We start from the raw sequence: 16,241 nt of genomic DNA, 5'->3' as shown, positions 1-16,241 counted from the left end.
ATGCTCAATCCAGCCATTGTTCAACTGCAGGCTGGTTAAAGAAAGCTACCGAGGAATTCCTCATTCATGATATAAAATAGAGGGACATACCTATTTATATACCTATATATTTGTAAAGATACTTAGGGGCATATTTCCAAGCAGGCGATAAAAAATTATCGCCACTTTTACGGCCGTTTTCGGCAGAAAAGTGGCGATCATTTTATCGCCTAATTAGCAAGGCCACGCTAACGCGTGACACCTTGCTTTAGCGTCAGGATTCCTAACGCCCAGCTTTGCATCTCTAATGAGATGCAAAGTGGGTGTTCCTGACCTAACATGACAGGAGAAATGTCGCTAAGCGACATTTCTCCTATCATCAAGCCCCTCGCTATGAAGCATAGCGTCAGGAAAAGTAGCGATAACCCCTGTTATCTCTACTTTCCTTACGCCTGCTTCAGGACTGACTTAGCCATGATATCCTATGAAAGGTGGATATCATGGCTAAGTTTGTGAGTCCCTATCAGCAAGCTAACGCCACATTGCGTGAGATTATCGCTGGGTTTCCAGCGATTATCTCACGTTAGGCAGTTAGCGGGAGGATTTTTATCGCTGAGGAGATAAGCGTTGCTAATAGCACGCTATCTCAGCGATAAAAATCCACGTTACCCGGCGATAATTATCCTCACGCTAAGAGCGCTGAGCGATAATTATCGCCGGGTGTTGTTGATATGCCCCTTAATGTCCTTAGATAACGGTTTTGGTAATTAGTTTGAATTAGTAATCGGGAAAATGCTTCCAAGTAGTCCCAAAGGCTGAAGGTGCAGATTTTATTGTTGGAATGAGGTCAGAAGCCTGACAAGAAAACACAATAAAGGCTGGCCCAAAGTTATGAACATGCCAAATTAAATACAATTTAGGGTTAGTGAATTGACCACCAAAAAGAAGCCTTCAGCTCAGTAGCAGTAATGTAAATAAGATGAAAGTGTGCTAAAAATGTGTAAAATCGCCCCCCCATATTAACGCATAATTAAACCATAATCAGCAAACAATTATTTTTTAAACACACTAATGCTATTTTCTGAAGATACAAATCTGTGTAAATGTGTCTCTGTGACCAAAAAGCAAGCATTTCTGAACGAGAGACTTGCTCCAGCTAAGGGTGTGGAAAGAGGGAAAGTTACATTGAATTTTAATTAACCTCTTCTGTGCCCATGACGAGATAGTCTCGTCATGGAGCACGGTCGCGCTGTGCCCATGACGAGACTATCTCGTCATGAAACCCACCCGCGTGGGAAACGCCCGGCACAGGAGGGGGAAAGGGCGTGGCACCGAAGGGGTTAAAGCACATTGATCTGAAAAATCCTCCTTTACATTATAAACTGTACAAATACATTAGAATGTACAGCCCTTTTTGTAAGCGGAAATAAGACTTGCTATTTATTAATATGGCATTGTGAAGGGAAGAAAGCTTTTTTTAAAGAAAGATCAGAACAAACTAGTGCACATAGGGATATTTTGTGTAATAAACTGTAGGTTAAAACTACAATTAATAATAATCATAACAACGAAAGAGTGTGCCTTTTTGAAAGTAGAGCACAACATTAGAATCCAACTAAGTTCTTAATAAAGCCCTCACTCACCAACCTAGTTGGTGACATGCTTCATCATCGGGCCCCACCAGGAGAGGCCGAGTGCCACCCTGGTGTGCTTCAACGCCAGAATTACTGCGGAGCTGGTAGTGTGTGTTCAGTGATTAGTGAGAGTGATTTAAAATGTCTCGATTGTGTAAAAAAAGAAATTTCATTAGAAGCCAATCAGACATGTATAAAAACAAGGTGTAGGACAGTAGTACTGAATAAATTGTTCAGAAATGTCCACTAAAATGTGGTCAACATGTTTCTGCCTATGTGTAATGATTAATCAGGCATTCGTCAGGACCAAGAAAGTGGTGTAAACCTCGGCGGTATGGGCGCGCTAAGGCCCGCCCTAACTAGAGGTTATAAATGTGAAAAATTATTAAAAACCGTATGAGTCTGGTGATCCTCGTGTTGAGAGGAGCCGAGTTTATTCTGGATTGAGTTAATAATCAAACATACACAGACAAACATAAAAGAGACAAAAGACATGTAGTAGTTAGGCATGGTTGCATAAGTTTGTCATTGTTGACCGTACAGACACTGATGCTCTGCGTAGTGCATTTAGACGGTAACACTGACCTTTGCGTGCTGCTGTGAGGAATTAAGTGCACTCAACAAGATAAGTCAATCTCTATCGTGTGAGAAAATGACTAAAGAAAGGGGGGTGTTTATGCCCATCACAGTGTCTATCGATAATCAAGAACCTGTGTGGTAAAACACTATGCGTACAGTAGTCGAAACACAGTGTTGCTGGGCATGCAATATTCGTAAAACAAGATAAATTAAAAGTATCTCACATGAGGTGTAATCACTAACTACACCATGGGTCTCGGGAGGGGGTTGGTAGCAACAATGGCACACCCTGGGAAATACAGAGACAAAGAATGAGAGAGTATTCAGTCGCGCCATCAGGACAAAAAAAAACGTTACTTATCTCTCGTTAGTTGTAGAACTCACGCCTGCACTGCTAGGCACACGCTCGGTACCTGCATGGATCGTAACCGGACGCCGATGGTGGTGCTACGGGGCAAGCTGGCTTGTTTTAAATGCGGGGAATGTGTCCTGAGATTGGAACAGGTGATACATCACTGCGTGCGTCATCGTGTTCACGCGAATGACGACTCACGCGAATAGCCAATGGCAGCGGTGATGACTAAATGCCAAAACCAGATAGCCAATCCTGTTAGAGGTAATGGAAAGGCATATGACGGTTGTTGTCACGGTGATTGACAACAAAGGGACGAGTGCAGAAACAAGTATGAGTATTTTGATCTCTTTCCCTCTTGCGGGGACTTAAAAACTCCCATAGACACATTGGTAGGGAACCATGCTGTGATCCGTGGATACGGGCCACGCTGCCACCCTGTGAACTACTTTCATTTAAAATAAGAGCCCTTATTTATAGTAGTGTATTCGTGGTGCCTTAAATAAATGTCCACTTTTGAGTGAATTTCATGGTTTTCTTTTTCCATCTGGCAATAGCCTCGAACATCTAAATGAACTTCGCTCGAGTATCATGTATGCCTTTTCTTTATAGTTTTCTCGAGCGCATCCATAAATTCGAGATGTCTCACCGGACACTGGTAGGGACACGATTTTCACTTCTAAATGCCAGTCCGTCTTTTCGGAATCCCCACTCGTCCCTTTGTTGTCAATCACCGTGACAACAACCATCATATGCCTTTCCGTTACCTCTAACAGGATTGGCTATCTGGTTTTGGCATTTAGCCATCACCGCTGCCATTGGCTATTCGCACGAGTCATCATTCGCGTGAACGCAATGACGCACGCAGTGACGTATCGCCTGTTCCAATCTCAGGACACTTTCCCCGCATTTAAAACAAGCTGGCTTGCCCCGTAGCACCACCATCGGGGTATGGTTACAGAGGGATCGTGCAAGTACTGAGCGGGTGCCTGGCATTGCTGGTGTGAGTGCACACAATAGAGATTGACTTATCTTGTTGAGTGCACTCAATTCCTCACAGTAGCACGCAAAGGTCAGTGTTACCGTCTAATTGCACCACGCCGCAGAGCACCAGTGTCTGTATGTCCAACAATGACAAACTTATGCAACCATGCCTAACTACTACATGTCTTTTTTCTCTTTTATGTTTGTCTGTGTATGTTTGATCATTAACTCAATCCAGAATAAATTCGGTTCCTCTCAACACGAGATTCACCAGACTTATACTGTTTTTAATAATTTTTCACATTAATAACCTCTGGTTAGGGTGGGCCTTAGCGCGCCCATACCGCCGAGGTTCACACCACTTTCTTGGTCCTGACGAATGCCTGATTAATCATTACACATAGGCAGAAACATGTTGACCACATTTTAGTGGACATTGCTGAACAATTTATTCAGTACTACTGTCCTACACCTTGTTTTTATACATGTCTGATTGGCCCCTAATAAAAAAAATTTTTTGACACAATCTAGAGCTTTTTAAATCACTCTCACTAATCACTGAACACACACTACCAGCTCCGCAGTAATTCTGGCGTTGAAGCACACCAGGGTGGCACTCGGCCTCTCCTGGTGGGGCCCGATGATGAAGCATGTCACCAACTAGGTTGGTGAGTGAGGGCTTTATTAAGAACTTAGTTGTATTCTACTGTTGTGATCTACTTTCAAAAAGGCACACTCTTTTGTTGTTATGATTATACTTACCTTGGGAATGAGAGTGCTCCTTATACAATTTCCCTCCCGCTCTTGTTGTATTCAACATAAAACTACAATTAAACATCTACAAATCAATGGGTTATTTAGTTTCATATTTTGTAACATCATAGCATGCCCAACGCGTGAATGTTGTACTTTATGTTATTTTTACAATAGTATACTATTTTACATTTCCCTGAATTTCAGGTTGTGGTATCTTAGCAGCATGTTCATGAACTCAATACACCACACTAAACTACCATAACTTTTAAAATATTTATTAGCACTCACCTTCTGGTTACTAGAACCCAGCTAATTGACCTAAATCAGTTAAGCCACCTGACTATTCTGCAGAGCATTGGCTTAATGAACACTTTTCAAAATCAACACACATAGGTGCTACAAACGAAAGAAACCACATGGCTGCTTGCAACCTTACGGTTAATTAGGGAAATTTCAGGATAGCTTTTTAAAAATGATACTCTTGGATAAAAAGTTTAGTCACACATGTATTTGGTGATATGTCTAATTGTATCATAAATTGATAATTGGTAGCACCAGCCAATCAGCATACATTTATCACATTTAGTTTGTAATAAGGCCCCGGAACTTCAGTACTCATAACTGATAGTTGTATTTTCTACTGATCACAAATCTGAATTCTGTCACGGTCAACTCACCGTCATCCTACAGAGGTCAGGACATTCAGTATGATAACATTTGTTTATATACCATATCCTATGTAGAGTGCGTAGAAACAGCAGAATCACAATATTAAGAACTGCATAAGAATATATTGTTCTAAATTCCTTAGGGATGTACTTTTATGCAAACTAGTGGTGATAGAAGAGCTTCCTGGGTTGAAATTGTCTCAATTCAGCTCTTCTTCACAGTAATAGGATCTGACAGTGGCCTATCTCTCCCTGACATAGCCAGGTACTGCATCTGGCAAAGGTACAATGGTACAAGCATGTGAGGTCTCTTTTTGGCAAGAACTTTGTGGAATAGCCAAGAATGCTGGTCTCTATCTGAAATGGCACACTGAGCTTAACAATGATAAGCTGGAATGCAGCCAGAGTAATTGGCACGAGATGATCTTATTTGAAGCATTCTCCTGTTCCTTTTTGTATCACGTTATTTTGACTGGCATTATGCCAGTTAAAATAACTTCCACTTTCCACTGCAATGCACTAAAGAGTGTTGTTGAGTTTACAGGGTACACAATGTTTCTCCAGGGCATTCCTGTTCCTTAAACAGCATCTATAATTGTTATTATATGTCATGTTATTCAGTGTTAAAATTCAGGAACGTTTCTGTGTGTTTTTCCGGGTTTCAATTAGTCACACAACTTTTCTAATGAATACATTAGATTTTTGAAACTGCATCTGCTGCACTGTGGGTTATAGGATTAAAAGACCAATTTGTCATAAGGGAACCATCTGTGTATTATCTAGATTAACCCTGGGGATAGTTAGCGAAGTAGCGCTACGCGCAGCTATGCAAAGTGTAGTGCGAGCTACGCGTAGCACTTCGCAAACTGCGTAGTACCCTGTTCGCACTGTGCAAGATGCCGTTTTCAATGATTGCACAGTGCGGAAAAGCATCCGGCACTGTGCAATCATTGAAAACGGCATCTTGCACAGTGCGAGCTGTAGTTTTCTACCGCTCTAGTAAATTTTTACTCGAACGGCAGCTTTCTCAACGCGGACTGGTAGTTTCTCATCACGAGCGGTCGCGAGCATACGCGACCACTCGCAATGAGAAACCTGACCTTCCCGCGTTGAGAATCTCGCCGGTAGGTTTATTTTCCACGCTCGCGATCGGCAACTTGATGTTGCTGATCACGAACGAGGAAAGAGTCTCGCCGGGATGTCATTTTGTTTGCTCGCGGTCGCCAACTTGACGTTGAGGACCGCGAGCAAGCAAAAAATGACCGCTGCACTACGCTACTCGTGTTTGCACTGTGCTACGTGCAATTCACGTAGTGCGAAGTGGCTCAATCTTCGCAAACTACGCGAGCGTAGCGTAGTGCTTTGCCCAGGGTTAATCTAGATTAAGATGTAACTAAGTCTATGTAGTAGTAAGAACAGGAACACAAGTGACTCTGTGAGCTCTGGGTATTATCAGATGAGAATTCAGAGTGAGTGAAGATCTTCAAGATCATACAATTGAAGTGATCTGGGTGTTATAGGGAGCTGAGTGCTTAGCCAAATTTGGTACGTTAGGTAACATGGTTCTGGATGACTCTTGGTACTCAAAAGAGGAGAGCCCTGAGTGAATCAACTTTGCTCATTCCATATTTCAATCTGGCACATAAATGTTTGATGAATCACTTTCAGATCTATCTTTAAAAACAGCAGCTGAAACTCTAACAAGTGAATAACACCTGATTCTGAGCTCAGCAAGACCTTGCGTTGGCTTTCCACTGGTTGGAGGTTGGAGAAAATTTGATTATTAGTTGAGGGGTATGAGAACCCATCTCAAATAATAATCACAATCTTTGTCATTATCATATCATCTTTATTTCGGCGTTTCACCATAAAAGAACACTTAAAAAACAATGTATGCAATCATAAAACAGTTAAAACACATATTCAGATATGATCCTATAATATAAAAAGAAATAAACATTGTTTTCTTTTCTTAAAAGAATAAAATAGAAGATAAAATACAAAAATATAAGACTTGATTCGTGCAAATACAATCAATAATTTGGGCTCATTATTCAACTGTAAAACAACATACACAAAAGGGATAACTATTACTCCAGTTCTCTTCAGCCCAATATAGTGCAATAATCTAGTAGATAAAGAATATATTTAGTCTCCCCAGCAAAATAAAGTGCAATAACCTTTAAGTGGAGGTCATCTATAAGATCACACTATTTCTGGGATACTTGGTACTATAGATTGAGAACTCATCTTTTGCTGAATAGCTTTTGCCAAGTACGCCACATCGATAAGAGGTACCGCGAGATGGCGAAAATTAAATATTGGCTCGTACCAGTTAGTAGAGTTTGAGTAGTCTCCTTGTACTGTCTAGTAACTAAATTCCAGCATACAAGAATTAACAATTTTTCCCTGGTAAACCTGTATGCTTGGCAAAAAAGGGCGTGTTGCACAGTTTCCTTTGTGGTCCACGGGACTGGCACACCCACTCAGTAGTTCCATTGATAGGGGCCCACGGGGCAGTGTATGAGCGCAGTGGCAAAGACCCATATCTAAATTGGGTATGTAACTTCCTTGCCAGTGCAGGTTCAATCTCATCTAAAAACTGTTCTGCTTTGTATTCAGCCTTCAACAAGAGAAAAGTGTTTGTCACTGGACCTAGAGAGGATTGGGTCAGGAGAGATTGCAATTTATATTGACCATCACTTCTCTTGAGGTCTACTTTGGAAGTGGAAGATGCTCAGGTCCTCCCAGAGTCTCGCATTCCCCATCTTCCTCAGGATCTCTCTAACATATTTAAACCAGGGGAGATCTTTGCCCCCGGAATACTGAGTACCTACTCCAGCCCCTGTTGGTAGGAAGGAAGCACGGGAATAGGCCAGATTCTTCTCCAAAACAGATGGGTCTCACCCAAATCCTGTCGGAGATCAACCTGAGCTCATTACCAACCTAAGAGGAAGCAGTGGGGTACTAACCAGGAGTCCCATCAACTGCAGAAAGAAGCGATTCTCAGTAAGCACCATGGCGTTCATGTCTTTGTGCCCTCAAAATTCTGCGCCATGGAAAGCAACACCCAGGACCTCATGTGTGTAGATTTGAACCACTGGAAAAATAGATCAAAAGTGTGAGCTTCAATGAACTTTCGCCAGCTCCCCACATCTATCGATATGTGTATGCCATTCTAATTGCTCTGTAAACGTGAGCCCAAGCTAAACGATGGTATGAACATGCGCCAATGTTGTCCCCTTCAATTTGGGGTTAGATCATAATGTGTAGCATGGATTTAGCACCATGTATTTGGTTTTATCTACATTAATTTCCAAGCCCCTCTGCCTGCAGAATTTGTCAAAATTGTCCAAAGTTGTTTGCAGCCTCATTGAGGTTTTGAACAATAAGTGTGTATCATGGGCAAACATCAGGGCAGAAACCTTGATGTTTGCCAGCTTTAGGGCATCACACTCACCTCACATTGGTTTAGATACGCTACCAAATCATTAACATATAATGTAAAGAGGGTTGGGAGGATCATGGAGCCTAACGATTATTGCCAACAGATAGTCAGGGTTCCCCATAGCGGCCAACACGTGCTACAACAAGGGCCTGGGGACCAAATCAAAGGCGGACCGTAAGTCTGCAAACACCACATATAGTCGGCTAACCCCTAGTACCACAGTTTTCCGGAATATTAGCTGTAGCTGAAACACCTGATCAACAGTGGAGGTCCAATCCATAAAAGCCTGCTGTGAGCAGAGTTAGTATCTCATTATCTGCCATACAATCCTGCAGTCTCTCTAGGATGATTCTGCTGAAACATTGTGCATACTGTAAATAAGACTTATTGGCCTATAGCTAGTTGGTAATAATGGTGAGCCTTTTTTGTATATAGGTATGATTTCAGCCCCCGCCCATGATGGAGGTATAACATTAAAAAAATACAACAAAATAGGGGGTCAAAACTTCAATCTCTCTCAGGAACAGATCTCCAGGGATCTTGTCTAGCCCAGGCACTTTGTTGAGGACAATCTTCTTAATTGCTGCACTAATTTCCTGACCCATAATAGTTGGGTACTCCTCACACCCAGCTCCCCCCACCCTCCAATCCTGCGGCTTTGCGGGACACCTCAGCAGTCAGGTAAATCAATGCCGTCTTCCCCAGTCACAGAATACAGACAGGAGAAGTGGGCAACCCATTCAGCAGCAACAATATTATTCACAAAAGTGTGTTAATCCTCCTTACATACCATGGCCACTAGATTCCAGAAGGTACTATGGTCTCCCTCTTTTGCCGCTGCCAACATCTTTCCCACTTCTCTTGTTTCCAAACACTTTTTGCTTCAGCAACAGCTTTTTTATATACCTCCTTCCTAACTTGTATCATCAACCAGTCTTGCTGTTTTACTGAGGCAATAAGTGCTGAGTTAGCTCTTTTACAGGTTTGGTTAAACCAGGAGGGGGGGGTCTTTTCCTACTTACCACACATGTAATACCCACAAAAACATTGCTCTTTAAGCCCTCAAACAATTGGGTATGTATATCACCAATCTTAACTAGGGTCTAAACTTAATCCAGAGCCAGTTCTAAGCAAAGCAGCCCCTGAGTACTTCTCTCCACTAATCGGTTAATTTGCCTGACCAGCTCTTCGGAGTGTGACATGTCGCCCCACTTGACTCTATGTCGGTTGGAGGTTAGCTGCAGCCTTCTGTTCAAGGGTTCAACTCAACCAGCTACCCCCTACATACAAGAAGTTCCAGGCCAAGAATAAGGCATTATGATCGCTATAATGTCTAGCTGTAACTATGATGTCTCAAAGATACGATCAGAGCCTAACGTCAGCCAATATGTAATCTAGAAGACTAGTACAATGAATTCGGTTAAAGGTGTGCTTCCCTATCTGAAGGGGTTCTGCCATTGCCGGCATGGATCAGCTAGTTTAAGACTAGAGCATTTAATGGAATAGCCTGGGGTGATCATTTTTTAATGGACAGGATTACTAAATCGGGGATGGACCAAAGTTGGTCTTCCTCATGAGTAAGGGCGTCAATATCAATGTCCAAAGGTTCAAATTGACAGTTGAAATCACCACCCACAATTTTTAAGACACCTGCTGGAACTGATGCCATGTGTGAAGTTAGCAGATCAATGATTGGAGATTCCATTTTATTCCACATGGTTCTTATGTATACTTTGCAGACATAAAGTACTACTTTCTGAGTAAAGTACATGCTAATACATAAAATATCATCAGTTGCTGTCTCAATCTCCTTTACCACACAACCAAGTGTAGCATTGACCCAGGTTGTGAGTCACCCTAATGGTCTACCTTTACCCATTTTTTATTGCACCCTTGCTAAAATTTACATTTCCCATGCGGTATGCCCATTTGGTTAGCCAGGTCTCTTGTAAGCGCAACGTTCATGCAAGTCTATAAAGTGGCCCTAATCAGGACAATTAAGTTTAGTGCCTAAACCAGCTACATTCCAGGAAAGCATCATGGTTTGTGGAGCAGATTGACTTGCTTCAGGTACATCTTGGTTATGTGCCCTATTTGACACCTCCATATCATTGGTTAGATTAAACTCTGGTGGAGAAACCACTCTAAGCCTAGGACATCTCTCCCTGCAGCTACTAGTGGAGCTGGTACTAGAGTGCACAAAAGGCTTACACGAGTGAGGAACTAACTGATCACATTCTGTGGCCCCACTGCCCATTAATCTAAGACCAGTCCGACCACCTCTAAGAAGTGGTTAGATAGTTCAACTTGCTGTAGTTCAGGCTGGCACCAGATTCAATCACGACCTGGAACTTAGAGGTGCAAGCAACTTCTTTCCTACCACCTACACCCACAATGTTAGTACATTGTTCCCATGCTTCACCCACTTGGGGGCTAAAGTCCCTACAGCACTCTTCACCGGTGGATACAGCTGGGGCAATCAAGTGCGCCCCCACATTAACTGCGAGTCAATCAACCCCTGCTAGGGCATCAAAACGGTTGAAAATGGGAACATTGAACTACACGTTCTTCTAAGAGTAACAATTGCCATATACCAAAAAAACAAGTGGGGACAATAATGGATGCTTCCGAGTAGTATGGTTTTGCCCAGCATACTAGCTTGGTTTGTAAAAGTTGCCTAGGGTCAATAGGGCAATGTTTGTCCCATCCTCCCTTTTGCTCAAATTGCCAAAAAGCAGCTTTGGCATCAACAGTGGGTCCTTAAAATTGTTAATAGCACATTTTATCAACCACAGAAAGGGGAATTCCTTGTGTCGTACTAACCAATTCAGTGTCTTGTTTGTAAGCTTCTCTAGCAATTCGCTCTGATCCTCACGCAGCTCTGGGACCCCAGTCAGAATTGCCACAAAGGGACAGGAGCGTGGTGGTAAGGTCATCATTGGATAGTTCCGACTGCGAATGGAACCATGTGGCCCAGAATTCCCAGAGATTCGTTTATTGTGACTTGTAGGCCCCCTTGCTGGCTTGTAATGGTATTGGGCCCACTTGCCAGCATTTAGGCTTGCTGCTGTGAGGGTCGACGGGCAGTGGTGGCTGGGATGTGATTATTAAAAGTAATGTCAACAGATGAAGCAGACCCAGAGGATTCTGTAGTAGAAGTTACCAAGATGGAAGAGTGAGGGCTAACCTGGCGGCCTGAGCTGTTGTGGACAGTGCGTGCTTGATATCTTGGAATCCTTGTTCGATAACAGATATGCGCTCTAAGACTGGGGATAGTTCAGCAAATGCAAAGTCTCTAACTTTGCCAATAAGGTCGTCTAGAGTTTGAACCGTCCAGGTAGGCTGACAAACAAATCCCTCACTATTCGAAGTGCTAGTGAGCTGTTCAACAAAAGTGAAAGGGCACTTGTCGCCAACTGGAGCCATGGAGAGCTCAACTTGAATGTCTACCTCGGCAAATTTGTTCCATGCCAGTTGTCTGGAGCCCTTTGCAACTGCCAGGTTCCAAGAATGCTCCTCGGGCACACCTCAGGGGACTCTGCAGCAAGTGTTGGACATTAGAGGGGAACCCAGTCCCCTTCCAATACACAATGAGCAGAATTGGTAACAACAGTGGCCGCACAGACTTTGGTAGAATTTGATGGTGCGGACGAATGCATCCCAGCTCCCAAAGACAGTCTCCTCTCTGTCATTTCAATCTCTGTGGAGATGACCCTCATGGCCCTCTGTAACATCCAATCTATTGAAATGGTTTTGGGAGGGGGAGGTGTGACTGAAGACCCGCCTATGCCTTTTCTTTTGCCCATGGTGTGTAGACAAAGCAAGTTCAAGGTTGCTAAAGGACTAAATACCTTGAGACAAACGGCCTGACAAGAACACTGGGGGTGAGTCTCAAGTCCCTCCACAGTCAAAAGGGTTTCTTGAAAAAGAAAAATGTCAGGTAATAGCTTCTTCACTTTATAAAATGTGGCTGCAGGGTGGAAACCACAATAATAAATGCCCCCACATTAAGGCCCAAAAGCGCAACCAGGCAGGGGCAACAAAGATCTGGAAAAAAAATTGATAACCCCAGAATGGAGGCCAAAGTTCAGAAGGTGGCCCAGCCCAACCTTGGATGGGCGCAGACGGGTCTGATCTTGACCCAAGCTTCGCTCAAGCGCAGCCTGCACGTGTCTCACGCTGCTGAACTGCAGAGAACACTATAAGCAATGTGAGGATGACCATGCCCCCTTCAGGGGTTGGCTGCAGGTGTGCCTCCTGGTGCGAAGAGCATTGGGGAATGGAGTCATTGGGTGAGATGAAGGTCTGTGGGGGCCAAAGTACCCCTAAGATGCCACCAATGAGGCCCATGCTTCGGGACTGCAGAGAGTACTATGAGCGTGGTGAGGGTGGCCACGCCCCCTTCAGGAGTTGACTGCAAGTGCGCCTCCAGGCACGAAGAGCGTTGGGGGATGGAGTTTCTTGGAAAGATGAGGTTCTGTTGGGGCCAAAGTACCCCTTAGATGCCACCAATGAGGCCCATGGTGAACCATAAAAAACACTAAATAAACCCATGCTTAACCCTCTGGTTGCTTAGCACAAAGCAGTTAGGCTTAACTTAGAGGCAATGAGTAAAATAGTTATGCAGCACTGAAACAGCAATAAGTGAAAACACAAGACAGAAAACAATTCCAAAACAATTCCATAGCAATTTAGAAAAATAGAGAACACTTTAATAAATAAAGTGACAGCAAAACGACAAACACCCAATAAGTAGATCCTGAGATTTGAATTTTTAAAATTTGAATGAAAAATGGCTCTAAAAAGCACAAAACACCAACTATGTTGTTATTCACATTGTTATCACGATAATGTCTGTATTCCAGCTATAGTGGAGACATGTATACCTACTGTGCCTCAATTATGAGTCCTTGAATTCCAGACCGAGGAGTTGAAAATATATGATGATGTCAATATTGAGTGTTGGTGAACCCTCTGCATTACTATAGTATAGAGGGACTAACCTGGCTGATCGTCAGAGCAGGCTTTGCCCACGTGGTGATTGAGGAAAGGTTCATGTCCTGGCTGCCAGTGCCCAAAGACAAATTCTGACAGGCAGGGTCAGTGACAGTACAGCAGTGGACCTCAGATCTAACAGCGCTCTTGACTTAAGATGGCAATGAACTTAGGATGACTTAGTGCACATCCACAAGAGCCTCACAGGGAAGTTTCGCATTCACCACAATTGCTGTGGAAGGAGAATGATTGAAGGTCAGCAAGACTGACAGAGTGGGAGGGCTTATATGCATTTAAAATAAAATAAAAAATCCTACCACCTGGCACTGCCCTTCCCTGAACCCTCACAATCCCTTATTACCCCTAAGCACTACCCATCCTGAAATCATTATAACCTCTTGCGACCCTTATACGCCACCTATCAATGAATCCCAAAACTCTTTAGCACCCCTCGCCACTACCCATCCATGACCTAAAACCCCTTTATTACCCCTTACGAATAGTCATCCCAGGACCACAAAACCCTAAATTATCCCTACTCACCACATATTATTCCTGAACCCTCACTGCCATTTATCACTCCCCAGCTACCCAATACTGAGCCCTGAAACCCCTTTCTGCCCCTTGCCTCTACCCATTATAGAGGGATTAAACCAACATGCACTGGTACACAGTTTACTACTTCAAAATCTATTAATAAAAGGAGTACGTCACTTTTCCCATGTTAAAAATGATGCAAAAGTGGTGCGAGGGGCTTGTAAATAAGCCCCAAAATTGGGCTGTGAAGGGCCTCCGGTTGCCTTCTTCTTATCTGAGTTGAGCAGAGAGTGAAAGTCCAAGTTCATCCAAGGGAGCTCTTCCTTACAGTGCAAAGCGAGGCCCCAAAGGATCATAGAGTTACGCCATCTTTTCCTCCTCTTCCATCCACCATACGCTCTGATGGAGACACATCCGGTCAGCCCTGATGGCACCAACACTCTCCCCACATAGGCCGACAATAAACTTATAACCATGCAAGACTGAATGAAGTGTAATTATGCATGTAACTTTACTTCCCTGCACAGTGCCAGCCACAGACAACCCCCAACATGCCGAATGCACGAGCAGTGAAGTGGTGATATACTGTGCAAACCAAGCACATCATACCTTATATTAACCACTGAAAAAGTTACATTTTTGCCACTCCTCTTCCCAAACTGTTCAAATTCTCACTGACTTTTTCATGTTTTATTTTGTTGGTATGATGTTTGTTCCGACCGTGAACCATCATCTTTTGCGTGACACGGATGTTTCAGCCTCAAAACATGTAATTTGGGATAAGTGCTTGTTTCATGCGTTTCTCTGTGAATTCCATCCATACCTTAAATAATGCCGCGTGACCCGCGCCTTGGGTGTGTGATAGAATCTGTGTTATGGATTGCATGAGCGCTTATGCAAATACTGCTGAATACAGTGCTTCAGGGGCTGAGCTCGGCCATAAATCAATCACCGAATGTGAAGGCTTTGGAGAAGTAAAGGTCTTTAGAAAGGCCCAGACACAACCACAACGAAGCTGTTAATGAAACCAGTGACATCTATACCCCAGCCCCCCTTAATCTTTGTCGAAATCATTACAAAGCAACAATGTTCTATACCTGTGTGCGAATCGGAGGGGATGCCATCCAAAATCTCAAAAAGAATGACTGTACTTTCATTTAAGCAAAACCTCATTATATGTGTGTACATTATAAATTAGGGGGTTGTGTGTCTGTCTGCACATTGTTTAATTTGTAAAAGAATGAGTGTCGGTGCCCCAAGGGCTGCTCAGAAGCCCGCTAAATTGCAAAGCAGCGAGCACCTCTCTGGTAGCCTGGGAACCAACCCAGGCCTCTTTCTTTAATCGACTACAGACACACTCTGCCCCTTTATCTTATGTATTGCAGGTTTCTGCTTTCTTCTTTTCTGAAGATGTCTCAGTCTTTCTATTCCTCCTTCTCCCCGTTTGAATGGGCTTCCCTCTCTTGCACTCGGGAAATGTGTGATGTAGAAGGGCCAGTGTTGGTGGTCCCCACCGGCTCAAATTAAGCACTGCGTGAGATGTTAATTGTAATAAGTTGCAGCATACATTAATTAAACGTATGAACTGCCGCCGACTCACAACACCAGCAATAGCACTTAAAACGCGTACAAATATTACAATCTGTAAGTTTTATCTTTCAGTTGGAGGAGCTGATGAATGCCCTGGATAAGACCAGGCAGGAGCTGGATTCCACCAAAGCCCGCCTCTCCTCAACACAGCAGGCCCTCTCTGAAAAGGAGGGACAGCTGTCGAGTTTAAGACTGGAACGGAGAAAGCAACACGAAGAAATATTGGAAATGAAGTAAGCCCTTCTTGATTTTATGTGTCATGTTCTTGATTTTTAAATGTTGATATAAAGACATAGGGGCAGATTTATGAGCCCCTTGCGCCACTTTTGCGTCACTTTTAACATGGGAAAAGTGACGCAAAAGTGGCGCAAGGGGCTCATAAATCTGCCCCAGAATTTCCAAACGTGTGTAGGGACGACCAAACACCGAAACATGGCAACACTCCCGATTCAGGCCGAGGACTCATGATTTTTTTTAAGGGAAGAATTTTGCTACTATAGGTTTCTTCCACTTCAAATCTCCCCCAATCCAGTGGAATTTAATGGCGCTCTATTTTCTCTTAGTTGTTCCCATACATTGACTCTACTGCCCTACATGCATCCAGATCTCAGAGCCTCCTAACATGCCTTTTCTATATCCATGTTGGAATGTATGACGTTACAACGCATACATTTACATTGCGGTACATTACATCGTGGTTTTGACAACGCAAGTCGTTA

The 16,241-nt window shown here is 43.4% G+C and overlaps 1 protein-coding gene across 4 annotated transcripts in view; it reads left to right on the top strand.

Moving 5' to 3' along the window:
- Positions 1 to 16,241, top strand: part of ERC2 (ELKS/RAB6-interacting/CAST family member 2) — a 2,271,945-nt gene that overhangs the window by 1,412,302 nt on the left and 843,402 nt on the right. For all 4 annotated transcript variants that reach the window (XM_085624647.1, XM_085624646.1, XM_085624648.1 and 1 more), the window contains one exon: positions 15,595 to 15,755. In XM_085624647.1, coding sequence (XP_085480773.1) covers positions 15,595 to 15,755 — 161 coding nt within the window. The remainder of the gene's footprint in view (positions 1 to 15,594; positions 15,756 to 16,241) is intronic.

The sequence above is a fragment of the Triturus cristatus genome, chromosome 9, assembly GCF_964204655.1.
Source record: "Triturus cristatus chromosome 9, aTriCri1.1, whole genome shotgun sequence".
Taxonomy (NCBI): domain Eukaryota; kingdom Metazoa; phylum Chordata; class Amphibia; order Caudata; family Salamandridae; genus Triturus; species Triturus cristatus.
The sequence above is the reverse complement of the archived record's forward strand: the minus strand, read 5'-3'. Positions and strand labels throughout refer to the sequence as shown.